The sequence below is a fragment of the Macadamia integrifolia genome, unplaced genomic scaffold (assembly GCF_013358625.1).
Source record: "Macadamia integrifolia cultivar HAES 741 unplaced genomic scaffold, SCU_Mint_v3 scaffold_110A, whole genome shotgun sequence".
Classification (NCBI taxonomy): Eukaryota; Viridiplantae; Streptophyta; class Magnoliopsida; order Proteales; family Proteaceae; genus Macadamia; species Macadamia integrifolia.
The window spans coordinates 51,800-73,583 of NW_024870616.1; the positions used below are offsets into that span (position 1 = coordinate 51,800).

General features: G+C 39.9%; 1 protein-coding gene across 4 annotated transcripts; it reads left to right on the forward strand.

Annotated features, from left to right (window-relative positions):
- Positions 1 to 2,877: 2,877 nt before the first annotated feature.
- LOC122070795 (methylcrotonoyl-CoA carboxylase beta chain, mitochondrial-like) lies at positions 2,878 to 21,076 on the forward strand. Of its 4 annotated transcripts, none has more exons than XM_042635020.1 (10): positions 2,892 to 3,170; positions 3,252 to 3,371; positions 3,918 to 4,352; positions 4,490 to 4,580; positions 8,510 to 8,682; positions 8,826 to 8,990; positions 19,823 to 19,897; positions 20,316 to 20,447; positions 20,566 to 20,622; positions 20,703 to 21,076. In XM_042635020.1, the coding sequence occupies exons 1-10, from the start codon at positions 2,973 to 2,975 to the stop codon at positions 20,904 to 20,906; spliced, it is 1,650 nt and encodes a 549-aa protein (XP_042490954.1). In that variant the 5' UTR covers positions 2,892 to 2,972; the 3' UTR covers positions 20,907 to 21,076. The 4 variants fall into 4 exon arrangements, with proteins under 4 accessions (XP_042490956.1, XP_042490955.1, XP_042490954.1 ...); XM_042635019.1 differs by having other exon boundaries at positions 2,899 to 3,170; positions 8,510 to 8,742; XM_042635022.1 differs by lacking the exons at positions 19,823 to 19,897; positions 20,316 to 20,447; positions 20,566 to 20,622; positions 20,703 to 21,076 and adding exons at positions 10,645 to 10,814; positions 10,940 to 11,075 and having other exon boundaries at positions 2,878 to 3,170; positions 8,510 to 8,742.
- The last annotated feature ends 708 nt before the right edge of the window (positions 21,077 to 21,784 follow it).

The following is a 21,784-nucleotide window of genomic DNA, read 5'->3' on the forward strand; positions in this document are numbered from 1 at the left end:
TCTAGGGTCTCAATGATGCACCCACAAAGCATGTGAGTCAAAGAGATCAAGTGAAGTGCTACTACATCACTAATGATATGCCCAGCCAATAAGGAGCCTTGTGGGAGCATCAAGTCTGTCCTTGTTAGTGCAAAAGCACACCATCGCTCAGAATGGAATCTGAGCAACATGGCTACATCTCAGCCAACCAAGAGGATCTCTTCACTTATATTAAATACATAGGAGCCCCTCCATATTTAAATTTATATGTTGAAACTCCCCTGTAGTTAGATTCTTCAAAATCACATAGAAACCCTTCAAACAGACCTTTATTTTCTAAAACTCGCACCTAACACCAAGAGGTTTTGCCCATTTTTGGATCGATCTAGCGAAAACGCACATAAATCCTTCAATGACTTTGGATCTAGTCAAAATCAAAAGCATTGTGACAAAGACTCGACACTCTACAACTTTCCAGAAGACCTAATTGTTAGACTCATTTATACAAAAAGACCATTTTATCCCTGAACCTTTCAGATGTCGTAACTTCCTCATAAGGAATAGAAACGAGACGAAACCAAGTGCGTTGAAAATATTGAATTTTTCTACCAAGGTTACATGGAGGACTCATCTTTTAGCAAAAATTATCTTTAATGTCAAAACTATCCCCAACTGCCAAAAAAATTAGTTTTTTCCTGCAAATATCATAACTTCTTCATCCGGTATCAAAACTAGACGAAATCAGATGCATAACTCTCAAACTTTTTCATGAAGGAACTATATTCCATAAAAATCATTTTCACTATCAAAAATTTCTCCAAGCATAAATAAGCCAAATATGCCAACTTTGATCCGAAATCCCGCACCACCTGTCATGGATGACTCAATCCACTTCATATGCATATGTAACCCTACCACATCATCGGAGAGACCAAATGCTGCCACGTCACCCAACTTGGCCACGCCGAGGTTGCCAACAAGGACAACTAGAAAACAATAAGATGACCACGAGATGCAGAAGAGCTATTCAATTACACAAACTCGTCTTTAAGAACCACTCTTGAGCGGTCATTTGACTTCTTAAAGAAGTGTTTCCTCATTTTGAAGATGATACCTTCATATGATTTCAAGACACATATTTTAATTGTTTTTTCTTGTGTGACCTTACACAACTTTAGAGAGCAAATAACATCAGATTAGCTTTTTAAAAGAGTAGAGAAGGGAGAGTTCGATCATAAATATGAAGATAACGATAGTGATCGTGACAATGATGATGTCGGGAGTTTTGCAAATGTGGATGGTCGTATGCAACAACAACACTGAGAAGCATATCAAAGACAAATTGCAAATCAAATTAGAGTAGCTTATCAAGATTGACGAAGAAAAAAATGTCTAATATTTTTTTGTTTTCATTTGACTATATAGTATGGTTTTGTTAAAACTTATTTTTTATGAACTTGTGTTTTTTATTTTTCATATGACTATAATATGACATTATCAACATTAAATTTTTATAGTTCTACAATACTAAGACACATTATGTTGCTTTCTTGCATTTTGTTACCATATGTGCTTGTAAAACATGGCAAATTCATTTAAGGTTTTCCATACATATGAGACCCGTTCAGTTCAAGCAACGAACCCATCATTTAATCAATTACAATAATAAAATCTACTAATGGTGTGATGGTTTTCTTTTTTCAATTGTGATGTGTATGATTACTCATCTGCATGATTTGCCGCAAGGTCCTTACTATAGTGATAAATATTTCTGATTGTATTCTTAATGTGTTTGTAAAAGGTAAAAGAGAAGTGGGAGTTGGGGTTAGGGAATGAGGATGGGCAGAAATCTTTTGTTCAAATAGATTATAGAATTTTAAAAAAGTTTTAGGGTTATATAATAAATGGGCACGAGAACCCTGTCCACTTGAGCAGCCACTACGTTAGCACGCAGGCCAATTGGAGGCCATGCAAAGGCATTTGAGCGGGGGAGCAATGCCGTCTTTTTGCACCGTCTATGTCTGGGTGTAGATACATGTAAACAAGTAGAGTAGGGTCATTTTCTCTATAATATATTATATAGAAATAAGTGTACCAAATATATTTTTTATTTTATAACTTATTATATAAATAATAACCAAATGAATACTATTTGTGGTGGATAATTTATTATCATAAATGATTCCTCAAAAACAGTTTATAAATACAAATACAAATACAAATCACACCAAAGAGTGCTAAGCTCTAGCTCTTTTGAGTTTTATTTATTTGGTTAGTTCATCGGATAAGAAAAATTCTCCGGCAAATGCTACACGGAACGGAGGCGAGAATCAAGATAGCGGGAGTGTTGTGTCACGACCCGCCTAGCACAGGCCCAGGGGCCTAGCTCACCAGCCCATGGACTTGGCCATTGGGTTAAGTGAGGTCCAACTTCTAGAGTTTTCTACTAAAAGTGTAGTAATTCTAGATATTTAGTAGTAGATATTTTGTAAGGAGATTTTTAGAGTTCTCCACTAAGGAGGTGGGAAGCTTTTAGCCTCATTCCCAACCATTGGATATAGGACATGTGTAAATATTTTAGCCATTAATTGTAACTTGGGATGCCTATAAATAAAGATGGCTTCATTTGGCAAAAGCTCCAACCAAGAGTGATCAACCAAGCATCTATCAATCATCAATCAAGAATCAACCAATTAAGCAAGTGAGCTCTCAATGCTTGTATTTAAAAGTTTTCTAATGCAATATAAGTTCATTCTTTCAAACTCACTCTTGTGTTTACTATTTCTCTTCTTAAGTCCATTATTGAAAGCATGGTTATGCTGAGTTAGTATTAATGGGAGTGCTAAGTGTTGGCACGGTTGCTTAGAGAGGTGTGCTAAGTACTGGCACGGTTGCTTAGAGAGGTCTAAGGAACAATTGGCAGGCGTATGAATTTGATTTAAAATAGTATACAGGCAAGAATCCCAACCAAGCGAGTGAACGAGAGGAGAGAGATGCTGAGCCTGAGAGTGTTGGCAAAGCGAGTAGGTTCACCAATTGCTGTGAGAAGCAGCGTCAATCTTCTTCAGATAACAAGAGAGTATTGTTTGGGAGTTCTACCGGATGGCGTCGACCGTAACTCCGATGCCTTCCTTCGTAACTCTAAAGCCATGGACGACCTCATTTCGCAACTCCATTCTCACATCGACAAGGTTCTTTCTCTCGCTCGCTCAGTTTTTGTTTGTGTACTGATCCTTGAACCTAACAGGAAAAAGGGTCTCCGTTTGTTTTAGGTTCTTTCGGGGGGCGGAGCCGAAGCAGTACGAAGAAACAGGAGTCGGAATAAGCTTCTTCCAAGAGAACGCATTGATCGCTTAATCGATTCTGGCTCCTCCTTTCTCGAGCTGTCACAGGTTGGAGCTATTGTTCATTGTTCGTTTTTATTTGGATGACCTTACATATACTGTATCCCATGCTTTATTTTTATGTGTTCCTGACAAGCTGACTGTGTACAACAATCGGATGACCTTACATATATTGGACTGTTGAGGTAATTTTTTGCTTTCGATCAGTTTCAAGTTGTCAGACATCTGCAATTTGTGCGGTATGAGCCTATGACCACCTATCCAACCGTGCGACTGGTTCCAGATTTGCTTAGTACATGTGCCTGATATGCAGAATTGCTGTTTGGACCATTTCCCGTGAGAGAAATTACATACCTGTTTATGCGTGCCTTTTTAAACTTGTTATAAAGATAACATTTCTTGTAGAAAGTCAGTGTTATTATTTTTCCCATTTTGTACAAATCTCTTATTTCTTAAGTTGGGCTGGAAGTATGAAGCTTCAAAAACCTTCAATCTCGTCTTTTTGGATGTATTGAGTTTTACGTTTGATATATCGTTTATTGCAAATGTCTTTTTTTCCTTCTCCTGTTTCTAAGTTACACATTCTTGATAAAGCTTGCAGGCCATGAACTGTATGAAGAATCCTTACCATCTGGAGGGATAATCTCTGGAGTAGGAACAGTGCATGGACGGCTTTGCATGTTTGTGGCTAATGACCCCACTGTCAAGGGGGGAACATATTACCCCATCACTGTTAAAAAACACCTTAGAGCAAAAGAAATTGCTGCCCAATGCAACTTACCATGCCTCTATCTTGTCGACAGCGGAGGTGCTAACCTTCCAAGGCAGGCAGATGTCTTTCCTGACAGGGATAATTTTGGTAGAATATTCTATAATCAAGCTCAAATGTCTGCACTGGGTATTCCTCAAATTGCACTGGTTTTGGGTTCATGCACAGCAGGAGGTGCTTATATTCCTGCAATGGCTGATGAAAGCGTAATAGTTAAAGGAAACGGTACTATATTTTTAGCTGGGCCTCCTCTAGTGAAGGTTAGTTCTGGTGCTCTGGAACTCTTCATGTTCCAATTCCTGGTGTTTTGTATGACTTCTTTATGTGTAATTTGGATCTTTCCTTTGGAAATGTATCTTTCAACCATAGGTTGTATCTGAAGGGGCAATTTTGCTAGGCTGCTACAGGAGAGGAGGTTTCAGCAGAGGATTTGGGTGGTGCAAGCATGCATTGTAAGATTTCGGGTGTCTCTGATCATTTTGCTGAAGGTATTCTGTCTTATTTTGCTCTCTCTGGCTCATAGTGGAGTTCTCTTGATGTTCATTCTTTATACATTCACTAGTTGCCTTGTAATTAGTTTAAATAGCTCTTCCGTACTCTGCTTCTCTGTTCAAGAAGGTATGGAAAATGAGAAATTTCTACTTCCTTTTCCGACTGTATTCATTTAAGCGAGAAAGAGAAGCAATGGTAATAGAATAATAAAAAGTAGAAATGGAGGTTCTTGTCCTGCATTTCAGTGAAGGGATAAACAATCAGCATGAAAAGGATGATGAAGAATGAAGCCACAAATCTACAAATTTCTCCCTACTTTGTTAGCAAAGTGGCTGCTGATTTCACCTATGCATGTTTATGTCCAAAAGAAATAGCTAATCCCTTCTTCCATGTGATAATTTGGGCGCCAAGGACTTTGCTACATTTTGAGAACCTATATGCTGCGGGAGCTTGCGGTTAAGTGGAACTTCAGACCCAATCAAGCTCAAGACTGTTGGGAGGCTTGCATTCTGACCCAATGGATGGAGTGGCTTTACCATGGATCCTTGTTAGACCGGTCCAATCAGATCATCGGTTTTGCTATATTCAGATGACCAATGAGATTTTTTAAATCTGTCACTCCTTTACTTTCACCCTACTTTATTCCTTTTACATGTACATTGTTTAAGATAGTTCTTTTCATGCTTGACTGAACCATTGAGGAGGCTTGTTCTGATCAAAATCGTTCTGAAGTCTTGTTCTGTCTGGTCTAGTATCCGTGCTCTATGTGCATTCATGCTTTTGTCATTTTCTGGGTTATTGCTTTTCAGAGGCCTTCTCTTACTTTGGACTAGTTTACTGTTTAATTTTCATTGAATGGGTTTGTGAATAAAATGTTTTGTGCGTCCAGTTTGCTCCCACGCTCATAAAAATTTGCTCGTAAAGCTTCTTCTCTGATTGGAAACCTCCAACAAGCTACGATGACATCACCTTTCAAAAGCAATTCCTCTAGTAGCTGAACTGGACTTAACCTATGCCAATCAAAGTATAATGTTCTACGAGTTCGTAGACCATAAAACAAATGATTCATGCTCTAATTAAGTCCCATTACCAACCAGGCCTGCAAACATTTGAATAACTCTCCTGAGGTGCTTCTAGTTATTGCCCCAGTGGCAAAGGACCTTGCTTCCCATTCGGTTTTCATCAGGGATAAATTCCTTTTTATGAATAGCATCAATGTTAAGTTTAGTGAAGTCCTTAGTACGGTGGCAGCCAAAGCCTATTAATCTTGGTAGTTTACAGAATGATATTGCTTTCTTGAACTAATTGCAAAGAGTCAACGTTGTTGTGATACCAATGCAGTGTTTTACTGTGGTTGTCCAGTGAGCTACTTTGATGGTAACCCAATTAACGACTCCTTAGTGAACAGGACATTGTCCTGAAACACTGTATTCCTTTCTTCTTACGGCACCAAGATTAGCCAGTATTTAGTATAGAACTGTTGTTGTGTATTGATATACATTGTTGTGGCCCTTAACAGATCGAGCTTTTGGGATAAACAGTTGTAACATGGTGTAAGAGCCTTGAGGTTAAGTGTCCGATCCCTGGTAAGTGTGAGTGATGCAGATAGGTTCCAGCACACCTACAGTTGCAGGAGGAAGGGAACCGGGCCCCTTTCAGCAGCCTATGGTTCCCTAGGACTCGACCTTTTGGTTCAGCCAAACCAGGTTATGGTTTACCCTGGTTTGGGAGTTGTCTGGTCTCTCTCAAAGACCAGTCATGGGTTTTGTTTTAGGGTTGGTTTTCTTTATTTTATTCATTGTATCCTATTGGCTGGGATAGGATTTATAAGTCCGAGCCTGGTCAGTCTTTTATTTCTTTCTTTATTTTAAAGAGTTTTAGTCACCATAGGATTTCTCTTATATGTTTAGGATCTTTAATCCTAGTGGCTGGCTGTTTTCCTAAACTCAATGTGATTGAGGAATTATATTTCTTTAAATATGTAGGCTGTTAGCAGCCATACCCATGATTTGAATAAAGTTTTTTTTTTTTGGCTTTTGAGTTCTACAATCTGTGAGAGACAGGTTCTTGCTACTGTGAGAAACAGCATTCCCTCAGTGAGACTCTTGAGGTTGACTGGAGTCTGATCATATCCCCATATTTTATCTTTCTTCTTCTTTCCTATGGTAACAAGTGCAGCCCCTATTAATTTTTCTCTTGTAAGGGTTCCATATTCCTGAACATTGAGAATCTGGGCTATTTTATTTCAGCTTTTATTGCTGTTCAAATACCTGGTGGTACCCTTATCTTGGGTTTTTCTTTTTGGATGAATCCCCTCTCTTGGATTTATTCCTATTGCAAGTAGGAAATACCTTCTAGGGGCATCTAGCCCTTGGATTGGAGTGAGGTTTGGATGGTTTGTAAGTTTGTTCCACACTCCATAGGGAACATATGATCTAAATTTGATTCTGATCTGACTGTTAGATTTTCAGTTCTTGAAGTTCCTAAATTTCAGGAACATTACTTGCTATTTCTGACACATACCCTGCACAGCCTTATCCACCCATCAGATTTATTTCAGATTTTGAGGATTTGTTCTACTCCATTAGACCTTCATTCGACCAGGGTTTGAGGGTAATCAGATCTTTTGATCTTTAGTTTTTGATTTTCTCTGGTTCTGGTTCTAAGTTGTAGACTGTGATCTTGTCTATAGAGTTGCAACCTAATACCTGTTGATAGGTTGTGTCAACTCCATTAGCGTGTGCCCCTTGGTGCCGCATGATGGCGCCACCACGTGATGGTGTCACGTGCAAAGCCGTGTGTGTGTGGGCCTGCACGTGCAGGGGGGGTGTTGTGTGTTGATATACATTGTTGTGTCCCTTAACAGCTCAAGCTTTTGGAGCAGTAGTAACAAGAACATCACCAAATATGTTTCCCTCTTACAATGCCAACCCCACATCAGTACCATGGTGTCCTAAGAAAGCCATCGATTGAGCCAAATAGATTCAGTGGCACAAAACCTCCCTTGCAACTTTATAATGGATGAATGAGTGTTTAACTGATTTTCTGTCCTTGTTGCACATAGTCCAACATGGTGGTGAAGACCAAATCACTTTTTATATCTTCTTTGTAACATATCACAAGTTCGCTGATGTATTTTGTGCAACTGCCCACAAAAAGACTTACGGAAACTTATGCTTCGGTGGGAGCATACTGTTCCAGTATTACAGAAGCAAGAAAAACAAATAATTCAAAGCAGAAAGGAGTTTCTGGATATCAGCCCATAATGATAAACCGTTTCCATTTCCCCCCCCCCCCCCAAAAAAAAAAAATGATAAAGAAAGGAAAGAGGCCATTTTTGTTGTGTGACAGGTGTTCTCTCAATTCCTTTGTGATACTTACAAGGAAGGAGGAGAGATAAAATAGGGAAAGATAAAAGGAAAAAAAATAAAAAAGAGATAATAATGCAATTACATAGGATAACTTGGCCTTATCGACGAAGCCACGACGTCCTGGCCATTTTGAGGTGCTGAGCCTCTTCTTTTGTGGAGAAAGCATAGGAACTTCAAACCATAATTTCTTCTTGTTTTTCTCTTTCATTCTCTCCCTTTAAATAGATTTACAATAACAGCTCCTACATTCCCACGTAACCCACAACTAAGAAGTTATAATAACGGATAATAACTACTAATCTCCTACACCACTACACTACTACACTATAACGGATAATTCCTACATATCCCCTATTTCCCAATAAAACTAATCCCGCCCAAAGTCGTGCACGTAACACTTTGTTAAGGAAGTAATCATCCAGTGAATTCTTCCTGATTGTCTAGCCTTGGAAGTTGATAGGAAGGGCAAGTGCCTTGTAGTTTATATTTACATGTTGTTTTTGGTCACACTTGGGATGCTTGATGATATATGTGATCACATGTCTTGATTGTAGATGAGTTGCATGGACTTGCTATTGGGAGGAATATCATTAAGAACTTGCACATGGCTGGAAAAGAAGTAATCATGTCAAATGGTGCCTCTGATTTTAAAGATCCAATACATGATATAAAGGAGCTCCGTTCTATTGCACCAACAGACCTCAGGCAGTCTTTTGACATCCGATCAGTAATTGCCCGTATCGTCGATGGAAGTGAATTTGACGAATTCAAGAAGTTGTATGGCACTGTGAGGGCATTTTGATCACTTCTTATTGCAAATGTTCTTGTTTGTCGATTCAAGGCACGTGAATTCTTACATCTTTTTTGCAGACTCTTGTAACAGGTTTTGCAAGGATCTTTGGACAACCTGTCGGAATTATTGGAAACAATGGAATATTATTTATAGAGTCTGCTCTAAAAGGGGCCCACTTCATAGAGTTATGTGCTCAGCGTAACATTCCTTTGATATTTCTTCAGAATATTACTGGATTTATGGTAAATTCTTCTTCTTAGTCTTTAATCAATATTTTATCAATTTTTTTGTGCCTCTAACATTATGTAAGAAGATGGGTGCACATCAGAATGATTCAAGTCTATCCTTGAATTAGATCATTCTGTGAAATATATCAAACAACGGAGCAGCAGTTTCCATTTCAAATGGTGTGCTTCTCTTTTGATGTTGTGGATTTCATTTGAAACTTTCTTCTTTGAATTGAGAATGAGAAACAAATAGTATATAACGACTAACAAATTTCGTAAATGGTCTATAACAAGGACGTGTTTGGCATTGTGAAAAACATCTACCATTAGTTTAAATCAGATCAGTACCAGGACTTTCTGTTTCATTTGATGTGAATTTTTGAACTTTCCGACATATAACATGTGGAAATCTTTTATTTTTTTGTTGTTAAGTGTTCACCTTTGTGTTATGAAGACAGGTCACACAAAAAAAAAAAAAAAAAAAAAAAAAAAAAAAAAAATTTAAAAACATGGGAACATTTTCCGGAGTTATCTCATGATTCAATTCACCCTGTTTTTGCAACACCGTCATGACCTTGGCCTTGTTGGATCTATTAGGATTGGCTACTTGTATCCTGCTACGCCATTTCACTTTACATATGCATTAGTATCATCGAAAGTTGAAGCAAAAGCATTCTAAGCTGTTCTGTCTAGAACTCATTTCCTTTTTCTTTCCTTTATCCATGTAGAGCATTGAACCTTCTCCATCAAGTCATCTCCACTAGTTCCATCATACACATACAGGCTCCATTTGGTAACACCCCTTTGGAGTGTTTTTTCTGTTTTTCTGTTATGTGGGAGCGAAAAGAGAGTGAAAACGTGTTTGATTGTCCTATTAATTTTTCTATTCTCCAGAGTGAACTGGGCATCTGGAATAGAAAGAAACATATATATAGAGAAGAAAAAAAAATTTGCTTCTCCATTCTGGGAACACTTACGGGAAGAATCGAAAGAAACGAAAAAAGGGTTGAGATCCTCAACTCATCGTGAGCCTCCAATCGTTTTCCCCGAAAGCAAGAGCAGAGACACAACCACGGATACTACTCTTTCCCAGCTCTCTCCTCTTTCTGATTCCTTCTGTGACGCCATTATTGGCCTTCCTCTCCTCTCACTTTCTTTAGGAACAGTGACTATGAGTACCCTATTCTCCATGGCAGCCTTCACCTGGTCCATCTTAGCATCCTCCAGCAAACGGATTATGGAAGGAACTTGCCGCTGCTACGCTCAACACTATGCAAAGTGTCAATTCTTCTTTTCCTTCTCTCTGCATTTGTCACTTACCAATGACCTGATTCTGCCATCTTCTACTTCAATCTTCACTTCTTCTTTCTTGAACCCATGACTCGCCTTGAAGACATGGCCATCTGGGGTCTCCTTCCAAGTGCCATGGCCATTGGCGAATGCTGCAGTCTGTCTTGGAAATTTAGAGACTACTAGAGAGGGAAGAATTGAAGATGAAGCCCTTGAAATGGATCCCACCATAGTCGTCAAGTCAGTAAGTCGCCTAGTTGTGTTAGGCACCTAGGTGTCCCAGAGTCTACCAGAGAAAGATGAAAAAGGGGGAGGAATAAATACAACTGATACATGGGAAGAGATTCTGTTTCTAACTCTTTTAATATGCTGTGTACAGGAAGAAATAGACTGCAATACATGTATCAAATGCATGTTAAAAATGAAAAGAAGGGATCGAAAAGTTAACAGTTCATACCAAATCTCTTCCTCACACTCGAATAAAACCTTGTTGACTCTCCCTATGTATGTGCGACTCCTACTTCGATTCCGGTGACTCTGACTTCAGAGGTATGTGATTCTGGCGACAGACTTCTTCTCTCCTGTTCATTTTGTTCTCCTTTTCTTTACCTTCTTCTCTTTGACTTCACAGCCTCACAGTTTTTTGGTTCTGGCCGCCATCACTGTGGAGTCAGGAATTTTGGAAGAAAAAGAACCAGGAAAAGAGGAGAAAAAATAGCAGAAGAAGCAACTCCGCCACTGCCGAGAGGAGGAGAAGAAGGGTGTACCTGTCACTGAGTCAAAGGGAAACAACAGACTCCAATTGCGAGGGTAGTTTACACGTATACTTCTACATTATATGGTATTTTATGCATTTTTCGCCCCATTTTACACATAACCCCCCGCTTTACCCCCCACTTACATGACACGCTTAGGTGCCCACCTAGGCGACAATGCGTCTAGGTGCCTGGCCACTGCCTTGGGTCACCTTGTCACCGTGATAACTATGGATCCCACACGTCCATGGGAATTAGTTGAATATGCTGATCCTTCAGCCACCAATGTTGCTGGGAATCAGAGAGAGGGTTTTATGGGTTTCATACAGAATTCGAAATGGTTTTGTGCCTCTCCCATATCTCCCCGCCAAAACCTTGGAGCTTGCTCTCTCTACCTCCACTCCGAATTCCCCTTCCCCTTTCACTGCCTCAAGCAGCTCTCCTTCCTTTTGCTCATCTCACTGTCACCTCTTCCCTTCATCTTTGTCTGTGTCGTGCATTCTGGTGAAGAATTGCTTGTTTTGTTAAATAGAATTGATGCCCTGGTTACACATCCACCTTTGCAAGTAAACATTAAGGCGAATTTGATTGTGATTGATTTGACCATGATGCTCGTTTGTTTGGAATTTGAGAAAACCTTGGCTGATCACATATGAAGAACGTCTTTGTTTTTTAGGATTTCATGGAAGTTGAGGTTTTAAGCTAATAGGTCATTGATTTTTTGGGATCTATTGACATTTTTTTTATATTTTTTCGGTGGATAAATAAATCAATTAAAAGGAAAAAGAGGGGGGGGGGAATATACAAAGCCTAAAAGGCACAAAAAACTGCACAAAGCAGGGGGAGGACAACCCTAAGGGGAATCAAAATAGACAAAGGTAAATCCCAGGGGACAACAATAAGCCTGTTCCATGGGGTATCGACAACCAATCCATAGATCTGCTAAGCTTGGAGGAGATAGCAGTCCAAATCTTATCAAAGGATCTATAGTTGGAGGTCCATGTATGAAGGTTCCACTCCATCCATAGGTGGTTGATGGTAATGCAAAAAGCGAGCTTCCTGGTAGTGTTATATATCGATCTAATGGCAAAAGTCATATCAATCCAAATCCATTTCTTCAGGAGAGGGAGGGGCCTTCTCCTGACAGACCAACATTTGGCAAGGACACGCTTCTAGATGGTGGAAGAGAAAGGGCAATTGAAGAAAAGATGGCTACTATCTTCAGAACCATTCCAACAAAGGCAGCAGGCGTGAGGGACAAGGATGCGCCAATAGATGAGGAAGGCTTGGTTGGGGAGGCAGTTGGAGAGAGCTCTCCAAACAGTGAAGCTATGACGGGTGATATGGGATTTGAACCAAACAACCTTATGCCAAGGGGGTGGGGGGGGATCTAATGGCATTAATCAGCTGAGAGTTGGGAAGCCGAGTTGCTTCTATTTGTCTTCCGGACAGGTTTTTTTGGGTTGTAATGTAGGGTTAGGTCAACGATGTCCTAACCTACTATAGGATCATGGAACTGATAACAGACTTACAGACCTAGTATTTTCAGCCAATGGATAGGCCTGAAATCACTGTCGAAGGTAGCTGGAAGATGGGCAACAGAATACCTGAAGATGGCCAGAAGTTGATAGCCAGATGGTGAGATATTGGTGGCATGAGGTGTACTGCCACAGAACTCCAAAACCAGGGTGCTGCAGGAAGTATTGGAGGGAGCCTTCTAATTACCAGCTTCTTGGAGAAATCGATGGAATGGACTTTATAGGATTAACAACAGCTCAAATATCACACAGGGATATCTCAGTATCTCTCAGCAATACAAATTGCAGGTTTATAAAGTAGAAACTGTTGAGAAAAGAAGGTAGAGAAGAAAGGGGAAGGGGGATATGACCAAGGCCATCTCACCTATGGCTTTGGTCAGTTTCTCACAAACCTATAGGCCTCTCACCTCTCACTGCATCTCACAGCATCCATGGCTAAACTAATCTTCTTCTTTTTTTTCTTTATTTATTTATTTGAATTCTTGATCCTGGAGCTCTAAGGCTCTTGCAAATAAATAGTGCGTAATGGCAATAACACGAAAAGGAAAGGAGTCCCATGCATGGTGTGGACTACCTTGTACAATAATTCAAATAAAGAAAGAAACAACTAGTTAATCTAAGTAGCAACTGAAACCTAATTAATGTAGATCTAATTAGTAATTTAAATAATAATAACATATACCTATTATATTTTAAAACAGAAATAGAAACCAAAGATCTCAATGGTAGCTCTCCTTCTCTATGCAAGTACACCTCTTGTATTCCAAAGTAGTCCCATGCAATGCTAATGGGTCCCCCCAAATATTCTCCCTATTTTCTTCCATGCGAGCTGGCTATGGGACCCTCCAGATCTGAGGGAAATTACTTCTTTGAACAGGCTGTTTGATGGATGCAAATATACCATAAATTATCTCCATGCTATGCTAGATTGGGCCCCACCCGATCTGATAAATCTTTCACAGTTTCTTCATCCACGCAAGCTGTCCTTGGGTCCTTTATGATATGCTTCATCGAACCAATCAAGAACCAGGCCACACCCGACCAGGCTGTCTCCCACAGCAGCTGAATCCCACAATGATGCTGGACTGGTTTTGGGGCTTTGTTGCTGCAGCCACACCTGGGCTGGAACTTGTGATCTACATCAGGTTGGCTTGGGTGAACAATGTTTATTCGAGGTGGTTTTGTTTGAGGAACGATGAGATCATTAGTGAAGGTTCAAAATAGGAGATTGAGGCAATGGGGTTAAAGGTGTTGTGTGGACTAGAAGGAAATTTCAACCTTCAATCCAAGGAAGCTATAAGCCCTGGAATTTGATTTGCATTGACAAATTATTTTATACCTAGGAGGATTGGTTGAGGACAATTTGCATTGCACTGTTGTCATTGTTGTCAACATTGTCAATCAGGAAGACCAATTGAGCAGTGAGCTTGTGTTGTTAATCTTGAGCATCAACACACAGTTGAGCTGAGATGCATCATATGGATGGTCAGTCTGAAGATGAGCAGCATTAGCACAGTTGGAAGCCTTTGGAAGCATTGGTTATTGTTAGTTACAGTTAGAGGCTACAATGAGCAGTTAGCATGTGGGCCAACATGGGAGACATGACTAGATTGAAGGTAGTGGCAGATAGCCTTGATAGCTGGACAGTTGGTTTGATGGTGAGCAGTCTTCTGAGCTGAGTTGGCAGTTGAGGAGTTGGAGATTGGGCTGTAATCTGCAAGGGTAGTCAAGTTACGGCAAGACAAGGAAGACTTGTGGTAGGCATGCAGCAGCTTCATAGGCTTGCTGTGTTATGGCAGGTAGCAGTGGCAATGTCATTGAGGTTATAGTGGAGTGTCAGTAAGATGGCTGAGATGGCTCTGCTGCTATAGCTGGAGAGTCAGTTAGCAATTGGCAGTAGGACTGGTACAATGGCATTATCATGAGTTGTCAGTTGACAGATTTGGTTGGCATGATGAGAAGGAAGGTGCATGTCCTAGAGTGCATGACAAGATGGACATTCGGCTAGAACTGCAGTGTGGTCTTTTGGGGAGTAGAAGACCAAGTCTCAGTAATTTGGAGTTGTGCAGCAAATTGCCCTAGAATCGGCATCAAATTTCCCTGGTTTGACATCAATAAAGCAATTTGGATGGTCAGTTGATGTCGAGTGGAGAAAAGGAAATGTCAAAGTAAATGTATGAGGAGCTCGACGATTGTCACATTCTATTCAACATTTCAAGGGTATGGATCGATGTTGGTCGAAATTAGATTGCGTGTTGATGTTGAAGGAGGCCAGGAGAATGGTGAAATGCACGATTGAAGACTGCAACCTTCTGTTGGTGCAACAACTTTGAAATAACCTAGAGGGGGGTGAATAGGTTATACTAGTGGAATTTAACTATTTTCGATAAAAAGGTCACAAGTGTGACTGTAAGCTAAAAGCGATGCTGAATAAATAAAATAACAACAACCACAACACAAGATTTATAGTGGTTCGACTCAATTCGAGTCTAGTCCACTCCCTACAAGAATCCTCATGTAAGGTATTCCACTAGTTCTCCCTTTCAGTACAGTAGGTAGGGAAGAAAACCTTTACAATCTTTTTTACGGATAAGAGTATCCTTACAAATCTCCTTTACAGGCAGAGAGACACCTTTACAATCTCATTTGCAGGTAGAGATGCACCTTACAATCTCCTTTAAGGTAGAGAGACACCTTACACTCTTTTAAGGATAAGAGGATCCTTACAATCTCTTAAGGATGAGAGGGTCCTTACACAAGCCTAAGTACAGTCTAGACTTAATGTAAAATAGAAAATGGAGAAGTGAAATAAAAGAGAATTACCTCCGGTGTGGTGCAAATGAAATATGCAATGATGATAGAATGAATGCACCTTTTGAAGTTTTCTTTATGCTTGTAATGTAAATGCCAAGATGTAGATGAAGACTTGTAGATGGTCTTGAGCTCCTCTTGAATGTAAAATGAAGAACTTGAACTCAAGAGATGGTGTAGACCAATTCTCACTTCTAATGCTCAAATAATGCTTCTCTAAAGTTGGGATTTTTATTAATTAATGAGTAGTATTAGAGGTATTTATAGGTGAGCTTAGTGAAGCATTTTAGGTAGGGAATCAAGCTCTAACGGACATATTCTGGGTATACCGGTCGACCGCCATTAGTAGCCGGTCGACCGCTAAGAGCCGTTGTAGGCAAAAAAATAGCCGTTGGAGTACTTCCAGACAGGCACCGGTCGACCGGGACTTTCATCCGGTCGACCGCCTATGGTCTCGGACAGGTCCGGTCGACCGGAACTTCCAGTCGGTCGACCGCCTATGGTCTCGGTTGGTTCCGGTCGACCGGAGATTCCAGTCGGTCGACCGCCAACATGACATGCTCTGTCATACTGACCAGTCACCAGTGTTTTGACTATAACTTTTTGGTCCGACCTTGGATTGATTTGAGATCAGTTGTGTTGGACTCACAACTTAATTTCCTACCACTTCTATGAAGGTTTCATCTCCTGATACTAACTTTAAGATTCCCTAAATACCCTTGAGTTAGGTTACTGTGTGTTCCACACCACTTAGAAATTCTTCATACCTACTCAAGCATGCTCTATGGTCATTCTAATATGATGCAATGCACATGCATGAAGTGAGTGCATATAAGTATGTGGAAATTACAAATTACATTAAAAATAACTAATCTGTCCTAGTGATCTTCTTCTTCACTTGAGTCTTCCATTCTTTAGCCCTTCATCTTCTTTCCTTCTTGTTTGCTGTTTCATGTCTTTAAGCTTAGCTTCAAGTCTTGATTCGACCTTTGATCTTCTAAGGGTTTCTTCAAGCTAATCACACTTTAACAATCAAGTTAAAGATGTATGTTTGTTTGTTAACACCAAAACATGGCAAGGAGTGTGGACATGTTTCCCAACAAACTTCACTGGTGTTTTAAGGTGTCCTTCAGATGGATTTTGTGGAAGATCAAAACTTGAGAAAGGAATATCTCTGAGTTAACTTTCCAACCATTCAAGTATAAGATCAATCCGATATCAGAGTTGGAAGTTATGGCAAGAACATTCGACATGGTCTGTTTGCTTCTGGAAGACTGTTTGCATATCAGTCAGATTCAAGCTCATTTTTGGGGATCTTGCACTGAACCTGAGTTGATGGTGAAAGCTTGAAAGTTGTAGCTCTTCGAGTCTTCTACACTTTGGCAAAAGAATCAGGTCGGTCAGAGTTTGGATGAGAGTTATGGCCATTTTGGTAGAGGTGCGCATCTGCCAGTTTAGACGTTGAGCCAATGTCAAGATAACCTGTTTCAACATCGAGTCAGCCATCTAAACGTTGAAGAGAACTTTTTATATGGATAAAATCTGTCTTGAGGGACGTCAACATTTTGAAGGGTCTACTTGACAACAAGGCAATGTCGATTGATACTCTGTCGATGTTGTCTTGGGCCATTTAATTGGCGAAAACTGCCAACACGTGACTTTATGGACATAAGTTATTGTTGCCTATAAAAGGGGGACTTGACCATTCAGAGGAAAATGAGAAAATCCCAAAGAAAGGAGAAAAGAAAATGGAAAGCTCCAAGGAGAAAGAACCCTTGAAGGCTATAATGTAGAAGTAGGTTTATGCTAGGTAAACAAACTACCAATAGTTATATAGCCCAAACCAATTTAAATCTGAACCCTCAAAAACCAGTCTTGCGATTTCCCATTGGCAGCATAGGTAGCCCCCTTTATTTCCCATGTTTTAGCATTTATTTACAGCTTCTAGAAGGCCTTCAAGTTGCTCCATCGATCAGCAGTTACAGCTGTCCAGAATGCCCTATTTCTGTGTCTTAAGATTTTCTACAGATGTATTGTTTTGTGTTTGTTGATTGGTGAAAGGTGTTGTTACAAGGGAGGAGATACCTTCTAGAAAGTTCCTAGTAGCTGTCCTTTATTTCCTTAAGTTAGAAGTTAGAGTTAGTTTCTATTTTGTACTACTTTATAGTTTCTAATTTGATTTTAAGCATCTATTTTGTAATTTCAGACCTCTATATAAAGAGAGGCTGCTGTAGACACAATTTACAATTGAATGAATGAAAGTTACTGCAGATATTGCTTGCTTCCTCTCCTGAGGAAGGAAGACAAACAGCTGAGATAGTTGTGGGTGAAATGCGCAGGCTGAGATAGCGATTATCCTACCCACAGCTATCCATCTTGTTCTCCTTTTCTCTGCTTTCTTAGTTTCTTTTTATTTGCGCTTGTGAGAGAGAGAGAGACTTGTGAGTGTTTTGAAGCGTCGATTGAAGGTACAACAACATCCATAGTTGCAAAACAAGGAACAGCCACAAATCTGTCATCGATTTCTCAGAAGTTAGGGTTTTTCTCTCCCAGAGGAAGTACATACTTATCTGTTGGCTTAGACTGGTTTATTGGTTGTCATCCTTCTGATACTCCTATGGAAGCTAGTAGCTGGCTCAAGGAAAAGGAGGGTGAACTTGTTGACAAAGGGTGTTATCAACAGTTGGTAGGAAAATTGATCTCTCTCTCTTCCAGACATGGCCTACTATTGTTGCTGCTGTGAGTTCGGTGAGTCAATTTATGCATAGTCCTTATTCCTCCCATATAGAGGCTATTTTGCTTATCCTCCGATACTTGAAGTCAGCTCCAGGAAAAAGAATACTTTTATCCCCCTATAACAACTTGCGAGTTGATGCCTGTACAGATGTTGATTGGACTGGATCTTTTGACAGAAAATCCATCTCTAGTAATTGTACCTTCGTGGGTGGGAATGTTGTCATTTGGCATAGCAAGAAGAAAAATGTGGTGGCTAGATCCAATGCTGAAGCAGAATTTCGTGCCATGGCACAAAGAATTTGTGAGTTGTTGTGGTTGCGCAGCTTACTAGAAGATATTGGTGTTCCTGTTCGTCTCTCCATGATCCTATGTTGTAATAACAAGGTTGCTATCAGCATTGCTCACAATCCAGTACAACATGATCGTACCAAGAACGTGGAGATTGACAAACACTTCATCAAAGAGAAGTTAGATGTTGGGTTAGTTTGTGTTCCTTTTGTGAAGTCTGGTGATTAGTTAGTTGATGTGTCACCAAGGGATTAGGAGGAAAATTGTTTTATCTTTGTTTAGTCAAGTTAGGCATGTGGGACATCTATGTTCCAACTTGAGGGGGAGTGTTGGAATATGTGCTTAAGGGTGCCATAGGGGCATTCCTGGGCTTTCCTCCTCCATTGACTCTAATTAATGAGAGTTGGCTAGAAGGGGTGATATACTTGTAAATTTCCTTCTTTTGTTTTATGCTCCTCTATCATAAATAAAAGCTTGACTGATCTCTTTGATCATTAAGCATTCTACCCTAGTTTTGCTGTTAACAATATAGATCCCCAACCTTGTCAGCATCCCACGAGTTCCCCAACCTTGTTATCACCACCAAGGCATCCTGGATCACCACCAATGATTTCTTATTGAAGCATCACAGAACCAAAGGCTCAAAGCCAGAATTTCATTCAATGAAAATTATCTGATGGGGTTTAGCCCTTGTACGTATATTTAAAACATTGCTTTGGTCATACTCGGAGTTTGGAAATAGAAACTCTATAAATATAATTTAACATCTAATCTCATATAGGACTCAAATCCTCATATTTGGGGTTATATAATGGGCCTTTTAAGGACATAAATCCTCATATTTGGGGTTATAGAATGGGCCTTTTAAGATTGGAAGCCCAGACATATTTTTAGCACATAACATAAATCCATTTGGGAACTAAAGTTGAGTGTAACTTGAACCAATCTTGAATGGTAGGGGTTGGTTTGAACCAGGTGAACCAAAGTGCTGGAAAAATATTTTCTTCCTCTTCTTTCTGCTGAAAATCTACATCACAAAGTTTACATTTCCTAATAAAAATGGTTTTAACTTCCTTCAGTATGGGATATTCTACAGCTGAGCTGCCATTACTCCGCTCGCTCAAGTCTTATGGCATATTTAAAAGCAGGGCTCTTGCCAGCTCTTATAAGTGTTAGAAAAGTCCTCTCTAAACAATGTTATTCTTTATTCCTTATGAAGTAGGTGATATTGATTTGTCTAATGAGTTCTCTTTGAAAGAGAACATTTTTTTTTTTTTTACTTTTCTCTCGTTTATTTGGGTAAATTATCTAAAAATTTTTCTCCTTTTGGGGAGGAAACATTCTTGATGTTGAAAGTACATTCAAGACTGAAATCATGAAACATGCAGACTGCACCCCTTTTCATTGTTTAAGTTCATTCATTGGACAGGTTGGGTCAAGATCTGAGGCAGGTGGAATTGCAAAAGCTGGAGCAAAAATGGTGATGGCAGTTTCCTGTGCAAAGGTTAGACTCAACCTTTTCACTTCTCTGTACTCAGAAATTGTCAAGTTGTCAGGTTTGGGGCAGGTCATCCCCTTCACCAAACCTCTGCCCTGTGAAATCCTCAAGAGATCTACTGATCTATACAATCAGGGCAAGGCAAGGCAGGTCTTGAGTTTGACCCACCCTCTTGCTATCCCTGTCTTTAGTGTTAGTCATTAGTAAATCATTGTTTGCTTTGGGACTCCTTGCTTTGAGCACAGATGCTTCATTCTGGAATCTTAAAAAGAGTAATATTTTACTCCTAATGAATTCATACTGACTAATGGAGAGTATTCATTGGAAGATGCATCAATCAGACCTTGATATTGAGAGTCTTGTATATTATTTGCTTCTATTTTAGTTCAGTTGAAATTCATGTACGTTCTGTTGGCTTGTTCAGGTCCCTAAAATAACAATCCTCATTGGTGGAAGTTTTGGTGCTGGTAATTATGGAATGTGTGGGCGTGCATATAGTCCTAATTTCTTGTTCCTTTGGCCAACTGCCAGAATATCTGTGATGGGTGGCCCCCAGGTAGCTTCCATTACTTGAGCCAGAACATTTTTGTATCATTTCTTGAGTGTGATGCAAGACCAGCACGCTTTCTCAAATATTATTTACATATTTTAAAAAATTGTGGGTTGATCTGAAGGCTGCAGGTGTGCTGGCTCAAATTGAAAGGAGCACTAAGAAAAGGCAAGGAATTGAGGTAAATTCTTTGAGAGGTTGAGTTACAATATGTTAACTGTGACCAAACTTTAAGAAGGCAATTTATTTGTATTTCTTCAGTGGACTCAAGATGAAGAAGAGAAATTCAAGGCCAGAGTTGTGGAAGCATATGAGAAAGAAGGAAGTCCTTATTACTCCACTGCAAGACTCTGGGATGATGGAATAATTGATCCTGCAGACACAAGGAAAGTTCTAGGTCTCTGCCTCTCTGCTTCCACAAAACATGTCCCTGAAGAGACAAAGTATGGTGTATTCAGAATGTAAGTGCTCACTATTGCAGTAAATTTTTTAGACACAAGCATTGGAAGAAGCAGTGGGTTTGCTGAATGTTTCAAACAGGTAACTAGGAAACAAGGCTCTTACAGTTTCTGTTGGAATAATTTAATAAGAAGCATGTTTCACCTGAATGGACAAGTGAAGGCTATCTAAGAGTATCAACTAATGTGCGTCTATATACAAATATAGGCTTGCTTAAGTAATGCCTGTAAACAATTATTGCTTAGGAACTTGGCATTACTTCTGTTTTCTTTGGACACTCAGGACTGGGGGTTAAGCTGCCTCTTTGGTCACAAAGCCTGTGCTTGGCATCGACACACATCCCTATCCTTGCCATCTGCTTCCTTGCTTCTGAATCTAGTGTCCCTGCTAAGCGACCATCACAGGACGGGACCAGGGAATGTTAATAGGTTATAGAAATTAAATATCAAGATCTGATGACAAACCACAGTGGTCAAAAGGTTTGTAGCAATGATGATCTGGTAACTGTGGTGTTTATAGGATAATGGGATTAATTTTCTTCAGAAGTCAGGAACATTTTATCTCGTGACGTTGGCAAATCCCACAAACTAATAGTAAGAAAAATGAAATGCTATTGATAAGTCTGTCTGATTACCCTCCATTCCCTCCAAGATAGTAGTGAAATCCCCCTTGGTGTAATCCACAAATGGATGACAGTGAGTCTCTCCCAGTGGTCCTGACTAGATGTTCAAAGGATTCTGAACCGTACCAGATTACACCCCCTGCTATAGGCTTACCAAAGGAGAAACCATCAAAATTAAGCTTCACTACCTCAATAATAGTTTTTTTTTTTTTTGGGGGGGGTGGTGGGGGTGGTGGTGTGGGGCGCACATCACTTCGTGTCT